The sequence below is a fragment of the Opisthocomus hoazin genome, chromosome 28 (assembly GCF_030867145.1).
Source record: "Opisthocomus hoazin isolate bOpiHoa1 chromosome 28, bOpiHoa1.hap1, whole genome shotgun sequence".
NCBI lineage: Eukaryota > Metazoa > Chordata > Aves > Opisthocomiformes > Opisthocomidae > Opisthocomus > Opisthocomus hoazin.
Genome location: NC_134441.1, coordinates 6,903,008 through 6,919,360, shown reverse-complemented (window position 1 = coordinate 6,919,360; position 16,353 = coordinate 6,903,008). Strand labels below are relative to the sequence as shown.

Sequence of the window (16,353 nt, the reverse complement as noted above, 5' to 3'; positions counted from 1 at the left end):
GAGGTTTAGCCTTCAGGGTCTCTCCAGCTCATGTTTTGAAGCTGAATACTGTGGTTTGTGGGTTGATTTTTTGTTTAAGAAGCCTTCCTCCTCCTCCTCCAGTAGCCCCTACCCAACCACACGTGTGCCACCACGGCTGAAACACGGGCCCGGGGCCTCACCTGGAAGGCATGGCTGGCGAAGCCCAGGCCCAGCTGCCGGCAGACCACCATGGCCTCCACGGTGCTCCAGTTCTCGCTGCAGACCGTGCCCCACTTCAGAGTGCCGTTGCGCTCTGCCAGGACCTCCACCCGGCCCTCGTAAGGGTTACGACCACCGCTCAGACGCAGCTACAGGGCACAAAAACTCAATAAATGTCTTAGCAAACTTTACAGGGCAAATGCAACGGATGGGTGAGCAACACTCGGGGTCTTCTCAAAGCTCAGGGTTAAAGTCGCTGAGCCCAGAAACCTCGGTTCATCTGCCAGCAGACCGGGTGATACAGTCTGGTTCTTCACCTCCCACCATGGGCGGGAAGCAGCCCAGCAGCTGAAAGAGAATAACACACTCCCTGTGGACCCTGGGCAGGAGCATTTACTCAGAGGAACCTGTGTCTGCTTCGTGCAGTTGGTTTTTAAGCCCCACCTGGCACAGATGAGAGCAGCACCCATGCCAGCAGCCACCCAGGTACTACAGTCATCAGACCCAGCCAAGATCCCACCATGACAGGGACATGCACCAGCTTTACAGGGCCACTGGAGTGCACAGGTTGCAGCTGAAGGGGCCCCTTCACTCATTCACAACCCCCGTCACATACTGGGAGGATCTCAAAACTCCGTACAAAAAGGGAGCATCATCCTTATTTGCCCTCCTGTCCAACACAATGGAGATGTTAAAATCTAAATTGGACAGGCACGGCTTAGGCAAAACGATTCCCACCCCGACGCCCTGCACTGTGCAGTGAGGGAGGGCAGACGATGCTCCAGGAGGAAGACACCTCCCCACGCTCACTTGGCCCCTCACCTGATTCTGGAAGCCCATCGCTGGAACGTTGCACCTCACAGCAGCGTCTTCTTCATGGTTACAGCCCTGCGACTCCGTGTTGAACTTGCAGTCCGTGACCGATTTTTCGAAGCCCGTACAGTCAATTTCGTTTAGATGAATTGGACCCATGCCTTGGGGAAGAGAAGCAGAAAAGAGAAAGGGGTCCTTGCCTTCTGCCCATGCTGCTCTGTGGTGCAGAAATATCCAATAACAGTTTATTAATACGTTGCAGACATCACACTGGCCTCCAGCATTCAAAACATGGTAATCCTGAAAAAAATCCAGTGATTTCTTGTAAAAATAAAACAAAAAGCTGCAAGATTATTATTAATAATTTTACCATGAAATTCTTTCCAGAAGTCTCTGGGACTCAAGCACGCAGAAACCACAGAAAATGCCAAATTTCCATTGTTACATAATTTACAAACTTCAGCTGGAGGAATTCACCGATTATGGCCTTTTGGCTGGGTCCGTGTGCTGGAACCTGCTCCCAGTCAAGCCCTGACATTTAAGTGGGACACAGACACGTTTGCTGGGACAACAACACATACCCGCCACGGGGATGGGCAAGCAGTCGGTGCAACGCCTTGGGCAGGTTGTCTTACAGACCCCAACAACGCTGGTGGAAACAAGACCGCGAACGCCATCTCGAGCTGCAGAGATCGGTGTCCAGGCGTCGGGAGCCAGACTGAATAACCTGGGGCCTCCCTGGGTGAGGGGCTGCGGACAAGCGTCCTTTCCACCAGAGACACAGCAAGAGAAGAGACACAGATAAAGCAGCAATAACCCTGCCTGCAACGCTCTCGGGTTGTGTTTCCAAACTGATCCCAACGCTGGTTAGGTAGAATTATGGGGGGGATGAGTCAGAGGTTCCAGCAGATAATCTTCATCACAGAAGAACAACCAGAGTCTTTCTTGGAGCCCATGTAATCCGTGAGGAATTGCTGATGGAAACACACCGGATAGTTCTGACAGGAGATCCTCGCAAGCAGCAGATGTAGAACCTCTGGTCTCCAGCAGTTTTCAGGAAGCTTTCAGAGATGGAAGAGCTGAGAATAAAAATGCTTCTGACCTTTGCTGTCGACGTGCTCTCTCCCGACGTGGCGTAACCAAGATGCTGGCAGCCGCCGTGCTCCGACCTGCGAGTGGCTTGCTTCGCTGCGGCCCTCGGCCAGACGCTTCTGTCTGAGCCGCAGCAGTGCCCGAAGCAGCACGGCAATGGCGGTGATGCAAGGCAAAAGCCATGGAAGATGTTTCCAAGAAAGCAGCGTCCACCCACCGATACCGTTCCCAGCAGCTGGAAGAGGTCGACCAACACCAGGTATAGGTGTTTGGTCTGGGGTTCTCCTTGTCGGAACGCACAGCGGCAGGCTGCCGGAGGCCAGGCTGACCCACCCGTGGGGCGGAGGTAGGAAAGCAACTCTTTTCTTGCCATTTCTGACAGCGACTGTTGATTTTTCATTCCTGCGACGCTATTCTCATCCTAGCACGAGCGACGAGGGCTCCGCAGAGCTAGAGCTGTACCTGTCTCAAAGCCTTCAAACTGGCAGAGAACAGACCACGGAGATGACACCCTGGCTGCGGGCTCCGCTTCTTCTTCTGTGCCCAGAGAAGGCACAAACTGCCCAAAGTTAGAGGCAGAATGGCCAACTGGACTCTGACCAGCAGCCTCCCTCACCACGAACCCGTCGGAAAGGAAAAGTTTACCCGACTTCAAGCCTGCTCCTTTTAGTTCAAAGGAAAGGGCTGACACTGGAAGGCAGGAGAAGGTAATGGATTTATTAATAGTAGGTGGGATCCTTCTGCTGAAAAGCCTCTTCCCACCGCCATCTGGAGCGTTGCTAACTCTGTGCGGCAGCCAGCACACCTGGGACTCGGAGACCTAACCCTGGGTGACAGTTTAATGATCCGTCTGGTGAACCCCTCACCTCCCCAGACTTCTGCTGAGCACAGAGAAAACGGAAAAAAAAAAAACAACCCCGCTCTCTAGCATATTTCCACAACTGTGTGGTGGAACGAGTCAGGATGTACCCTGGAGCTGCCTTCCGACAACGGCAGCGAGAACAACAAAGGCAGAGATGTAAATGTGTTGAGATCAATCTCGTCCACAGAATTAATTTGGCTCTGGCCACCTTTTGCACCTCGGCCAGCCCTGTAGCCACCCATCACACGAGATCTGTGCAACGTGAGAGCAGGCTCCTAGGCTGAGGCTGCTGGGGAATGTGCATCTAGCCTTTTTTGCTTCTCTTATTAAAACCCTGTTTGTGGTCTACATCTGGAAACGGTGACACTGACCTAGTCATTCTGCAAGCCGCCCAACATTTCGAGTAGGAGAAATGCCTTGATGCTGACCAGAATTGGAGGGTGATGCACCAAGAAGGTGGGATGGATCCGGTCCAACATTCTCCACTGAAACAGCCTGACAAAGTCATACCAACGAAATGACAAAGCGAGAGGGCCGGGCCACAGCGCTGATCCACGTAACCCTGGCACGTTTGCTCTTCTCGGGGAAAATTTTTACGGCACACGGAGGCAGTAAGCGCTGCCGTCCTGGGCACTGAACTGTAGCCAGACTGCATTGCTGCACGTGCTGAGATATGGTGGTAAAAATTATATTTCCTCCCATGCCATTCCCTTTAACAGAAGAACAGGATTAGGACTGTATAACCAACGTATATGTTCATCTACTGCTTCAAGTTTTTTTCTATGTTCTCCCTCCAAGGACGTCGCAGTGAAGAACGTATCTAGGAGATCTGCGCTCAGTGTCTTCTTTTCAACAGTTTCTGGTGTGAATAAGCGTAAATTGTTTAATCTGGGTCTCAGTTACCAATTTATAAAAGGGGTAATAAATCATCCTCTCCGTACCCTGAACTCTACGGTAGGCACTCATCTCCTACAGGTCACTTTGTCTTAGCTGAGACTGCTAGACTGATTTAACACGTAGTCCATCCTTATGTATTTTACCCTGTAAAACTGAATCCGCGACACAGCAATGATGAGACTGCTCCTTCGAATTAGTCTTTGAACACACAAATTCACCAGGACACAGCAGGGTAAACACGCAGGTGGACACAGAGTTCAACGGCTGGGAGACTCCCCTGTGCAAGGGGAGCACGAAGGTGAATTGGGGCCAAAAGAGCTCCTTTTCCTACCGCAGTGTGACGAGCCGGCTGCTGCAGGGAGCTACCGAGAGCTCATCGTCCCGGAGGACAGTTTCGGCCGGGGGCACTGATTGATTGCCAGCGTTTAACGTTAAAAGCAAGGCCAACGTGTGGGAACCGGCAGCCGCTGCTCAGAGTTTCCAGGCTGCGGGAGCTGGCAGGGAACGGCGTGTTCTGCTCCCTCACGTGGCAGCCGCTTCCCCCCCGTGACGATGATGCCGTTTCCTAGATGCAGCTAAGCACATCAGCAGCTCCCTGCATCCCACCGCAAGGTTTCTTTTGGCAAATCCAACGGACAGGTCGCATTCTAAAGCTTTCCAGATTGTGGACGCCACCACTGCGCTTTGCACGTGTTGTTCCTTTCCCTCCCCTTCTCCAAGCCATGGCGGGCTGAAGAAATTTCACCCATTCATTTAGTCTCACCATAAAGGGTTTGGTGTCGTTTTCTCTGGGGTTTACACCATGAGATCAAGGCATGTGAATCAGAAGGTGGTTTGAGAAGGCGTACGTTAGGCTTTGAGTTACCCTTTACCACAGTTTGGGATCTGAACCAACTCCCAAATACAGGAAATCCAAACCCAAACCTGGCTCTCAACTGTTCAAATGCCCTTCTATTTATAATTTGCTAAATTAACGTTCTGGTCTTAAATTGGAGAGTGTTTGAAGCCTAGATCCAGGAACCGTTTTTGCCAGAAACCTTCTAGCAATGCATTACACCATGATGCGGATCTAAAGAACTCCGAAAGAGAATTTGAGACCAGTAGACATGATAATGAGGTAGTAATTACTGGAACAGCTGTCTGAGAGAAAGGTTAAACTCATCGCTACTAGACTTCTTTCAAGGAATCTCAAGATTTTTCTAAGTGACATATTCCAGTTCAGCCTCAACCTCCTGGACCCAAGAGACTTCCTAAGGGTAGGGAATAAATTCCTAGTCCCCAAAACAAACATCCCAGCAAAAATACACTGCCGTGAATCATGAAAGGGTTCTTGGAGGTGGACAAGGCACGACCGGTCCCGGGAGCAGTCGCTGCCCTTACCTTGCCCGAGCCTGGCGCCTGTGATTGCCTCCTTGGCACTCCCGAAGCCCAGCTCTCGGCACACCACGCTGGCGGACACCAGGTTCCAGTTGTCATCGCAAACCGTTCCCCACTCCCCGTTTTTCAGCACTTCGACGCGTCCTTCGCCAGTGTTGGCTCCCCCTTTCAGCCTCACCAGTGGCTGCTGGAAGGCACAGACAAGAAGTGGTGTTACCCCTGCCCAGGAACAAAGCAACATCCCTGCTTTAGAGCTCATGTGGCGGCAGGTAAGCTGCGGCCCAAAACGTGTTACCCTGAGGCACCTTAAAACAACCAGCACATAATACAAAAGGGTAAAAGTGTGGGATGAATCACACAGAATGTTCGGGGTTGGTAGGGACCTCTGTGGGTCACCCAGCCCAACCCCCTGCCCAAGCAGGGTCACCCAGAGCAGGCTGCACAGCACCGTGTCCAGGCGGGGCTGGAATATCTCCAGAGAAGGAGACTCCACAGCCTCCCTGGGCAGCCTGGGCCAGGGCTCCGTCACCCTCAGGGGGAAGAAGTTCTTCCTCGGGTTCAGGTGGAACTTCCTCTGCTTCAGGATGAGAGGAGATCTACATCTGCTGAGACTTACGGTACCACAGACATACATTTCTCATGTCCCTGTACGTGGGCAGAAAATAAAGAGAGCCACTGTAGTTCTCTGCAGTTTTAGCGCTTTGCTTTAGGAGCCTTCTTCACACCCGCAGTTCTGCGGCAGCAGCGTGCTGCCACGCACAGGAGAGGCCGGACTTCTCACACCCCGTCCCTCGGGAGCCTTGCAGGAGGCTGGGGAACCGCGCCGAGCCAGCCGTCGCACCGCTCTCACCCGCTTGCTGCCTGCGGTTCAGCTGCTGGATGGACGCATCTGCTGCACGCACCTCCAGAGAGGGGCCGCGGGTTAGCCGAGGAGACCAACGCGCAGCGCAAGCCACGTGAAAACTGTCTCTGGAACAAGCGATCTGGCAGATGGCGGTCAGAAACACACAGCCGAGTGGCAGGGCCACTTCCGTTCATTTCTGTCCTTCTTACATTTCTCTCAGGCACCTACTGCGCACGGCTTGCACCTTTCCCTGGTGCGGAGCAGCCGGCCGCTGCACCCGGGAGATGCGCTGCTGAGGTGGGAGCCGCAGGCGTGGGAACACCATGAGATCTGAGCAGTCAGAGAGCAAAAGAAACCTTGACTTTTCCAAACTGGAAGCGTATACAGCTCTCCAGGCTGGGGTCACATGAAGGACACCCGAAGCCTACACAAAGGCTTAAGGAATTACTTGGCAGTACGCGTGGCTCAGAAGAGGAGCAATGATTTACAAGACCTTCCGCCTTTGAGGCCTAGATCCCGCAAGCTCTCGCGCAGAGAAGCGCCCAGACTCCAGGCAAGCAAACCAGGGACAGGTCTGTACTATTCCCACTCCAGCAGTGCCTGGAGGTGTTGTTGGGGGCCAAGGGAAAGCCCTCTCCTAAAGCCACAGAGGCACAGGGCTGGAGGGTGCAGGCTACGATGCACCCTGCAAAAAAACCCTCTGCCCAGCACAAAGAACCTCCAGACCCCGAGGTCACCCCTGTGTCCTAAGGCTGCACAGACCTTACGGCTGGAAAATTTCCCTCGGCAGCAACCTAAACCACGTTTGCCGCGCGTTAGGCTGAGCCGCGTTCAGCTGCCCCACTGACACTAACCGACTCCGGGGTCATTTCATAACAGCCTTTTGCATATCTTGGAATTTTTACGCTATGCTCAGCCCTCTCCTTGCTAGACTAAACACGCACAGCTTTTTCAGCTTTTCCACAGGCCCTGTTTTCCCAGTCTCTCAGGGCGTTTCTTTGCAGAAGATAGAGGGGTAGCGGAAACAGCAGCTCGTTTCCCTCGTGCCTCCACGGGAGGAACAAGCCAGCAGAGCTGAGTGCCTGCGGAACAGCAGAGCCCGGCAGCAGCTGGGCACGCGTTCAGTTGGCACGAACACAACAGCTCCAACAGAAACGTGACCAACGTATTTTCTTACTACTAGCTCGCAGCCTTGCCAGCTGAGCGGCGAGCCGGTCTCCCACCCCCTGAGCGCGAGGTACCACGTATCTGCGAGGACAGAAACTCTGCTGGGATTGCAGCGGGAAAGGGATACAAAGAGGGGACATTTGGACGACCGGCTGGTTTGTGGCTACGGGCACACACACGTTCAGCCCCCAGTAGCTGATGGGGAATAGTTACGGCCCCAGGCTTTTCCTACTCGACGGGCTGCGTTTGCTCCCTGCTCACCTCCTGCCTGAAGGCTTTTCGGAAGCCACTGTGGCTGCTGGGGGCAAAGGCGCGTCCGGGGACGCAGCTGACTACCGCAGGCATCCCGTTCTCGCACGTCGCGTTCTTCTCCGTGTCCACGTTGAGGTGATTGCCCAGTTTGCAGCTGGAGACGTGCGCCTCGTTACCGCTGCAGTCCATCGAGTAAGGCCAGTAATGCTGCTTCCTCCTGCTGGCAAACATCCTTGGAGGAATGAAAGGAAACGAGAAGTTAGCAATCCGTAAGAACCGCACTGATGTAGCTACATTTGGGAAAAAAACCGCCTTGAAATAAAATGCGGATTGAACGGCGTTATTTGAAGGCTGCTCCATTCACACACAGAGTGGCTCTCTGTTGAGGTGTCACCTGGGAGCAAGCAGGTCATCTGCTCAAGGTAAAGACCAGAGTACGAACCAGCAATTACACACCCGAAGGAGACACGCAAGAGAGATCCCTCCGCTACGCAGGGGTCAGGGATCAGTTCATTCAAGAGGCAGTGTACAAACAGGGCCTGTGCAAATAACGCTGGCGAGCTGCGACAGGAGAGGCCCCCAAAAGACCTCTCCCGTAACGAGCTGCTCGCTTCGCTGGCCATCACCTGTCAGCTGTGAGAAGATGGCAGACTGGGAAGCAGCCCACGGCTCTCCAGCTTCTCTCAAAGCTGCGGTGTTAACAACTGTGAGCCTAAAAGCAATTTCCGAGAACAAGAGCAATTCCCTTGATGACAAGTTCACAGCAGAGGAGATTGGCAGCAGTTTCTGCTCCTTGCTCCCAAACTGCAGCGCTTGCCTGGAGCGGCTCCAGGGACTCCTAAGGGGGAAGGGGCACGTGTGATAAATGAGAAAAGAAAGTAATCCAGCTTTGTCCTAACTGCATTGCAAGGCTGTCAGATGACTGCATTGGAGCTAAAATAGTCAAGAAAACAAAAATATAGGTCAGAACATTATCAAAAGGAAGATGTGAGAAGTTAAAAAAGAAGTCGAGGCGCAGAGGAGCCGACGCCCGGCTGTGATCTTGACGTGGCTTTGCGAGGTCCCTGTGCGGCTCCTCATTCCAGGACCGGCTGCCACGCAGCCCCGGCGACGCAAGGATGAGCTGTGAGAAATGGCACAGCGAGGTGGGTGGAACTTAGACTCCGATTAACCGTAGCACGTCCCTGCAGGACAGAGAGCCCGAACGGGATCTGGTAAAGGGACAAAGCACCTGTTACAGGTTGTTGGTTTGAAGCTAAACTGGACAGGCCGAGGTTTTCTTAGCTGATGCCCTTCGGTGGTCCTGCGTGGGCTGATTTGCCCCGTCTCAGATGCTCGAGAGGACTATCCTCTGCCCCTCCACTTGCTCAGCTTCGCTGACAAGCTCAGCAGTTGCCTAGGCTCAGATGGCTCGCAGCCACCGACTGATCCTTTCTGGAACCAAACGTCTCCGGGTTGAGGTCAGGGCCAAACGCAGTCGGGCAGGAGACAGAGATGTTATTGCATAACTGGACGGGGGTAAACGCTGCGCCAGCAGTGCTGGAGAGCAGGGCAGGGCTGAGCTCTGTCCCACGGAGCGGTGATAAGCAACCTGCCTGTCCTGTGGGTAAGACACTGGCTGTCAAACCCCACGTTTGTCACACCAGAGCTGCCAGGGAATGAATGGGAAATAGGAAGGGGAAATTAAAAATTTTAAAAGAAAAAGGTAAAAACATAGAGGATGCAGGCAGAAAGAAAGTGCCAGCCGCTTCTCAGCTAGAATATCTGGTTCGATTTGGACCAAACCTTGAAGATTTTTCTTCCTTCTAATTAAACGACGCTGGATACTACAAGTCTACCAAAAATCCATGAAAGCACCTGCCCTTGGACTGCTGGAGCTCAGCACCGAGGCCCCAGTTGAACGCTAAGTGCTGTCTTGGGCTGCAGAGCAGCGGGGCAGGTTCCGGCATCCGTTCCACGCTGGGAAGCATCTCGAGGCGCCCGCGTTCAGTGACCCCACTCCATACCCTCCGAGCACGAGCCAGCTCGGCTCCACCACCCTTTCACTCTGTGCGCTCAGCATGGAAGTGAGAACCCGGAGGAGCGTTTTCACCGAGGGCCCTCCGCAGATGAGAGCTCCACGAACTCCAAAGCAGACAAGAAACACAGCCTGTCTTAGAGCAGTAATTACGGGGATGCCTTATAATAGCAAACAATGACCTCATCCTGGAAATTTCATGAGGCATTAACATCTGGTTGGCATTAACAGCCCTTGCTAGGCTGGGGAGGAATAGCCAGAGAAAGCCCCACCTCGTTTCCCCAGACCAAATATATAGAAAAAAGAAGTAGAATGCAGATGATCTTTACAGATAGAAACTCAGGGCATTCTTGGTATTGACTGTTTGACACAGAAAGGGTGCAACCCACCTCTCACTGGCCTTGGTATAAGCCACAGGCAATGCTGCTTACAGCAGAGGCGCGAGTGAACACTCATGCTGTGAGAGTTTAGCCAACTCCAGGTCAAGCTGGAGCCCAAACTGTTTTGGCTGGTCAGGAGAGATGGACCTTCATCACTTAAGCTTTAAACAAAGGCACAGGTTAAGGCCAAGGGCTGTGGGAAGTGGCTAAGGGTTTAGCTAAAGCAACCTTGCTACGTAAGAGTGTGTCAGAGGGGACTCGAGGAAAGCAGAAAACAAACCGTTACACACATGCATCCCAGGAAAACTCACCTATAACACAGCAAACAGAAGCTGCTGGACTCCTCAGAGGTGTGAGCATACATTTCTGGTGCTGAGAGCAGTTTCTACGCTCGACCAATTCTTGAAGCATTTACTGAAGTTAACAAGTTTGCTGTCTTCAGCCTCAGGGAGAAGCCAGACCTGCCGCCTACTACCAAAGCCCTTAAGATCCTGGCTTTGCTAGGGAAAGCCCAAACCACGGTGATTTCCACTACAAGCGTAAAGTGACTAACTGCCCTACACATCTGACCAGGTTTATAATGCTGTGAGCAGACTGGTTAAACTGGGAGATGCTGTTTGGACTGACATTGAATGAAGTATCATAGAGTCATGGAATGGTTTGGGTTGGAAGGGACCTTAAAGACCACCCAGTGCCAACCCCCCCTGCCACAGGCAGGGACCCCTTCCACCAGCCCAGGGTGCTCCAAGTCCCATCCAACCGGGCCTTAAACGCTTCCAGGGAGGGGGCAGCCACAGCTTCTCTGGGCAATCTGGGCCAGGGCCTCAGCACCCTCATAGTGCAGAATTTCTTCCTTATATCTAATCTAAATCTCCCCTCTTTCAGCCTAAAGCCATCCCCCCTTGTCCTGTCACAAGTCCCCCTCCAGCTCTCTCGCAGCACCTCCAGGCACTGCCAGCTGCTCTCAGGTCTCCCTGGTGACTTCTCTTCCCCAGGCTGAGCAGCCCCAGCTCTCCCAGCCTCTCCTCCCAGCAGAGGGGTTCCAGCCCTCGCATCATTGCTGGGGCCTCCTCTGGCCCCGCTCCAACAGCTCCAGCTCTGTTCTGTGCTGAGGGCTCCAGAGCTGGACGCAGGACTCCCGGGGGGTCTCACCAGAGCGGGGCAGAGGGGTGGAATCCCCCCCCTCGCCCTGTGCCCACGCTGCTGGGGATGCAGCCCAGGGCACGGTTGGCCTTCGGGGCTGCCAGCACACGCTGCCGGGTCACGGCCAGCTTTTAATCCCTCAGCACCCCCATCCTTCTCCTCAGGGCTGGTCTCGATATCCTGGAACTGCTGAGCTCCTCCATCCCATTCTTTGACAAATCACAAAGCTGTAAGACCTCGAGAAAGCATCAGGTCCATCTCTCCGCCTTAGGTATCTCTGGTCACAAACTTCTCTCTCTCCATCAGTAAAACGCATTTAATTCCACTCTGCTTTCTCAACCAGAGCAGGAACTGGAAGGAGGAGTTAACAAGCGGTGCCTATATAAAATCACTTTGAAGAATGAACAAGAACATGGAAACAACACAGAGGCTTGTTTCATTTCCTACCATAAATTGTGCTGTCAACTGCAGAGTCTAAGTTACATTCAGGAATAAAACCCTGGCACCAGAACAACAATGAACTAAGTTGTTTTCTTTCAAGCAAGACCCATCTGCAAATCATTTCACCTCCCACCGTTGTGCAGCAGCGGAGCAGAGCATCAGCTAGCTCAGCAAGCAAAGCTGCAGTTTGCGGGGAGTGGGACTGCCGGGGACGTGGGAAGGGGGCACTCGCAGCGCGGCCAGCAGAAACCCGACTCCAGCCCGTCTCCCCGCTGCGGAGCACGAGCAGGAAAGGATCCACTCTTGGGAGAAGGGTATTTACAAATCAGGGAGAGCAAAGCCCGAGAAATGAGCAGAACGTTTCTGAGGCTTCAGACACACGTAGAGAGAGGGTTTAGTTCAAGTGCCCATCCAGAGATGAGCTCTTCCCTCCCCAGGACAGGACGCGACCAGAGAGCACCGGCAAAGCTGAGAGCAGAGCTCCCGTGGCCCAGGTGAGCCAGTTGCAGTGGTGATCGTTGCAGTACCTCAGTCACGAAGCAAAAATTACTTCTGAAGTTCCCAGCCCAGAACTGGGAGGTTTCCCTCACCAGCAACGCTGGTTGTACGTGACGCATCTGCCAGTAACACAAAGCTCAAAGGCAAATATCCCAAGAAAGAACGCAGCTTTTCAAACTATGCTAACCAAACAAAACCATCTACCTGACAAAGTTTTACAAGACTCTTCCTTCCAATAAAATGACATCTCATCTTCTTGGAACCCAGGATAACGTGCAGCATATTTTCCAAAACACCCTTCTGTGGGTGTGGGAGCCCGGCAAGCCGTTACTGCTTGCCAAAACCAGGGAAAGGTGAGGCAGGTATTGGGGCACCGAGGCTGTCTCAGCAGCGTCTGGGTCGGTAGCAGAGATCTCCAAGCCTGGTGTTTGTAGGCACTGCGTATTCCTAACTCCAGCTCCAGCGAATGGGATTTTCAGCATTGCTGAATGTCACGCTGAACAACCGTGCCTCAGTTTTTCCATCTCTACGTGTACTGTTGCAAGAGACAGGACGATTACCAAGCACCCTTTTATTTAAGGCAGATGGCTTCGGCTGCTAAAGTTAATGCTTTTCTTGGAAACACCACAACTGAGAAGCAGGAAAAACCTACTTTGTCTTACTAGAGGTAATTTATTCTGCCCTCCTGCTCTGATGCAGGGGATGGGAATCTTGGAGCCGAGTTAGAGGGAGACATGCTGCACTGATGGGAGCATAAGCTCCTCGAATTGGTGTCCAGGGCAAAACATGAGACCGCCTGACAGCAATTACTAATTCACTGCTCACCTTCCTGGGAAGCCTGAAAACAGAATTCCACTTGAGTTACTTATCTTATATTCTTTGAGCTGCTATGTGGCTTTACGCTATTCCAACCCAAGGACCTCTTCAATTGATCGCGATCTCGCTAATGAAAGAAATGAAACGTGGCCAGCCGGTTCCAGAGGGAGCTTTTAGAAATGGCAGTTGCACAGGCCAAGAGGAGCAGGCAGGAAAACCACAACTCCTGCCTGAAGAATTCAGTTGTCCCCCTAACCAACCAGCTGATGCTCTCCTGGCCCCATAGGTCACAGTGTAGGGAAGAAATGAGACAGAATTTCACTTAAACTATTTTGCATCTGCTTTCGTGCGTTATTTCTAGGGAACAGCGTAGGAAGAATGATGTCTGTGATGAAGGCTGGTGACAAAATGCAAGCTGAAGGGATGACAACAACAAAGACCAGAGCTCCTGGCTTTCAGGAAACGGGAAACACAGCCTGAACCGCTCAGCCTGTGGCTCCAAAAGACCCAACGCTCCCTCTGGATCACTATTTTCTTCCCTCGTTTTAAAGCAATCCACAATTATAGGAAGAAAAAAGCAGCACTGAAATCACAACTGCCCCAAGCTGCATCCTTCTACAAGCACCACCTCAGACGCGCAGGCAGGAGCGAGGTTGGGAGGAGCAGCGTGGACGAACGACGGACATTTTTAGCTCAGCACTCAGCTCAGAGCAGGCCAGGCTTTAATGGACAGAACAAGTCACACAGCTGGAGACGGCCGGCAGCTCTTCCAGCCTGGGACCCTGAGGAATTGCCAGTGCCAAAGGAGCTGAACTGGGGTTAGCAACAGCGGGAGATTTACTGGGAAATATTCCCCTGGGCAGATTGCTTCTCTGTGGGTGATTTGGCAGCTGGACACCCGTGGACGGTGAGCCTCCGCGAGAGCCGCAGCGGCTGGTAAACACCTCACGAGAGGTGTGAGACCAGGAATCGCATGCAGTAGCAGGAAGGAGGAACCTGGGCAATGAAGCACAACAAAGGCCTGTTTTATTCCCGGATTACTTGGTCGGAGCTTTTGGCGCATACCAGATCTGATCCTTCAGCCAGTTTTCTGCAGAGGGATGGGGTAGGTGGTTAGATTCACTTGCAGCTGGTAGGCTTACTGGGAGAGCGTGGTCAGTTTGCTCACAACCATCCCCTGCACACTACACAGAACCTAAACCCATCACCGGTAAGGAAATGACTATGTTATAGGGAAATAAAAAAAGATTTCTTGGGCTGAATGTCCACCTCTCCTACTGTAGGACCTATCAAAGACTACAACTGATACTGCACTCGGTCTTCAGCCGGAACGGCGAGGATCAAACGACTCCCCTGTCTGCGCGAGGAAATGCTTAACATTTCAAATATTTACACAGAAGGAAAATCTGATCTGAAGGAATGAAGCAGTTGGAGGTTTTTCTACCTCAAGGTCTCCAGTGTCATTTGACAATTTGCATTTTCGAACAAGGCCCCAAGTGTTCAAAGAAACACGCTTGTGTCTCATAGAAAGCTCTGCTCTTACTTGTAGACGTTGGTGTTGTATTTCCTCTCGCTCGGAAATCCAAACATGCCACAGACAACTCGGGAATTTTTCATGGTCCAGTGCTTGTCGCAGATCTGCTTCCAAGTCCCCTCATCTTTCACCTCCACGTAACCCTCCGTGACAGGCACCCGCTTGCGGTAGGTGGCGAGGATGGCACGGATCCTGATATCTTCCACCTGGATGTTCATGTTCTGTAAGCATAAAAGAAACTCAAGTGATGCTGGCTTGCAAGGAAACTGGTTGCGTAGCTTCAAGGTGGGGAGCAAAACCCAGTCCTGCTCAGGGCTACGGCTGAACAGAGGGAGGCGGAAGGGAAGAGCTGTTTAGGAAAAGACACAACAGGGAAGCAAACAAACCTTTCCACCTTGTGCAAATCCATCCTCTGCCCTACCAAAGAGGATGCTTTTTCTCATTAAAAAATAAATAAAAAGGCGTTATTTTACAAATGGCTATGTAATAAATCTCCTTTGTTACCTAAATTCATTGAAGTACTTGTTTCAGAAGCAGAGTAATCTTAATTTTTTCTTGGCCACTGCGGAAGTGAACCGAGCTCAGCTTTGCTAGGGCCACCTGAGTGCTGGCAGGGTGCAGGGAGGGACGCTGGGGCTCATCCAGCCCCATCTCATCCCTTCCCACCCCGCCTGGGCAGGCACGGTGAAAGCTGGGATGCCGATGTGCTGACACTGGCATTTCACTGCTTCCCCAAGCCGGGCTTCTCCTCCAATGGAAGCGTTACGTGGGACAGCAAATGAGTCACGAAGGTTGAATGGATTTCACATTTGGAGCCTACGTGAGGACACTTTGCAAACAAACCTTGCAGGGACCCAAAGCAAAGGCTGACTGGAAAATATCCACTGTGGCAAACAATTACAAAAGAGCTACTGAAAATTTTATGACTTGCTTCCAGGAGACCTATTCTTGTCAAAAACGTGTAAACCCACATGGTTCTGCTAGCGGTTACATCAGAACTGAGGAATCCTCCCCTCCCCTTGCTCAAATTCAATCACTTGCAAAAGAAAAATGCCCAGAGCTTTAAAGAGACACGGGCCTCTGCTCACCACGCAGCGGCACACACGTATCGACACCGGGGAGATCGCAGCAGGACGTGCAGAGTCCTGCGAACCACACATCTGGCACATCCACTCTCCGGCTGCTTCCCCAGCACCGATGCGACCCACAGACCGCAGGCAAGCGGGACCCAGCCGCGGAGGAGCAGCCGCTGGGGTGGGCAGAGGGGCACGCATCCCCTCCTCATCCACGGCTCTGCCCTGCCGCAACCACCTGAGGCAAGTCACTTAAGGGCTGGGGTTTTTTTATGTTCCCCTCTTTTCTTCTTTCCCCCTCCCCAATTTGTTTTTCATTGTCTACAGTTACCACCCGGTTTCACAGCAAAGCAGATCACCGATTCCTCCTCTCACCTTCAGCTGCAGGTGCTCCAGCATCTTGGCTGGAGCATCCACGGGACACCCCCAGTGACCCTGGAAAACAGGACCTGGTGATTTACCCGGTAGGACAGTGCTGCTCATACAGGGGTCAGAGTTTGGACTTCGGTTTTAAAAGCTCTTGTAGCCCTCAAGAAGAAAAAATAACCACAACACTATCCACGTTTATTACATCTGAGACACTTTCAGGGTCAAAGGGTCCAATGCAAGAGCAGACTTGTACACCTACTATGCAGTCAGGGAAGTCTATTTGCAGTACAAAGAGTTGCTCTCGAAATATCGCACAGCTTTTGACTACGTGCTGTCGGGAGCAGAGCCTCTGCGCGCTGAAGGCCGCCCCAGGCTGGTTTCCAAAGCCTGTAACTCACACTTCCCCTGGCGCAGTTTATGAAATTTTTCCAGCTCTTCACTTCACCGACAAAGCATGTTTACCTGGAGCTACAGCACGCTGCTGCCCAAGAGAGCACCTGGTTTCTCTGCTCCCTCTACCTTGCCGAGTTCCTTCACCGGGAAACAAGAGGTAATCAAAGCCTTAACTCCATATGGAAATAGCTTTGACTGCTGAAGA

General features: G+C 52.5%; 1 protein-coding gene across 1 annotated transcript in view; it reads right to left on the bottom strand.

Moving 5' to 3' along the window:
* LOXL2 (lysyl oxidase like 2) overlaps positions 1–16,353 on the bottom strand; it is a 52,184-nt gene that overhangs the window by 10,260 nt on the left and 25,571 nt on the right. The window contains exons 4-8 of the mRNA XM_075444590.1: positions 14,323–14,534; positions 7,494–7,716; positions 5,225–5,408; positions 1,003–1,154; positions 162–329 (exon numbers count right to left, since the gene is read on the bottom strand). Coding sequence (XP_075300705.1) covers positions 162–329; positions 1,003–1,154; positions 5,225–5,408; positions 7,494–7,716; positions 14,323–14,534 — 939 coding nt within the window. The remainder of the gene's footprint in view (positions 1–161; positions 330–1,002; positions 1,155–5,224; positions 5,409–7,493; positions 7,717–14,322; positions 14,535–16,353) is intronic.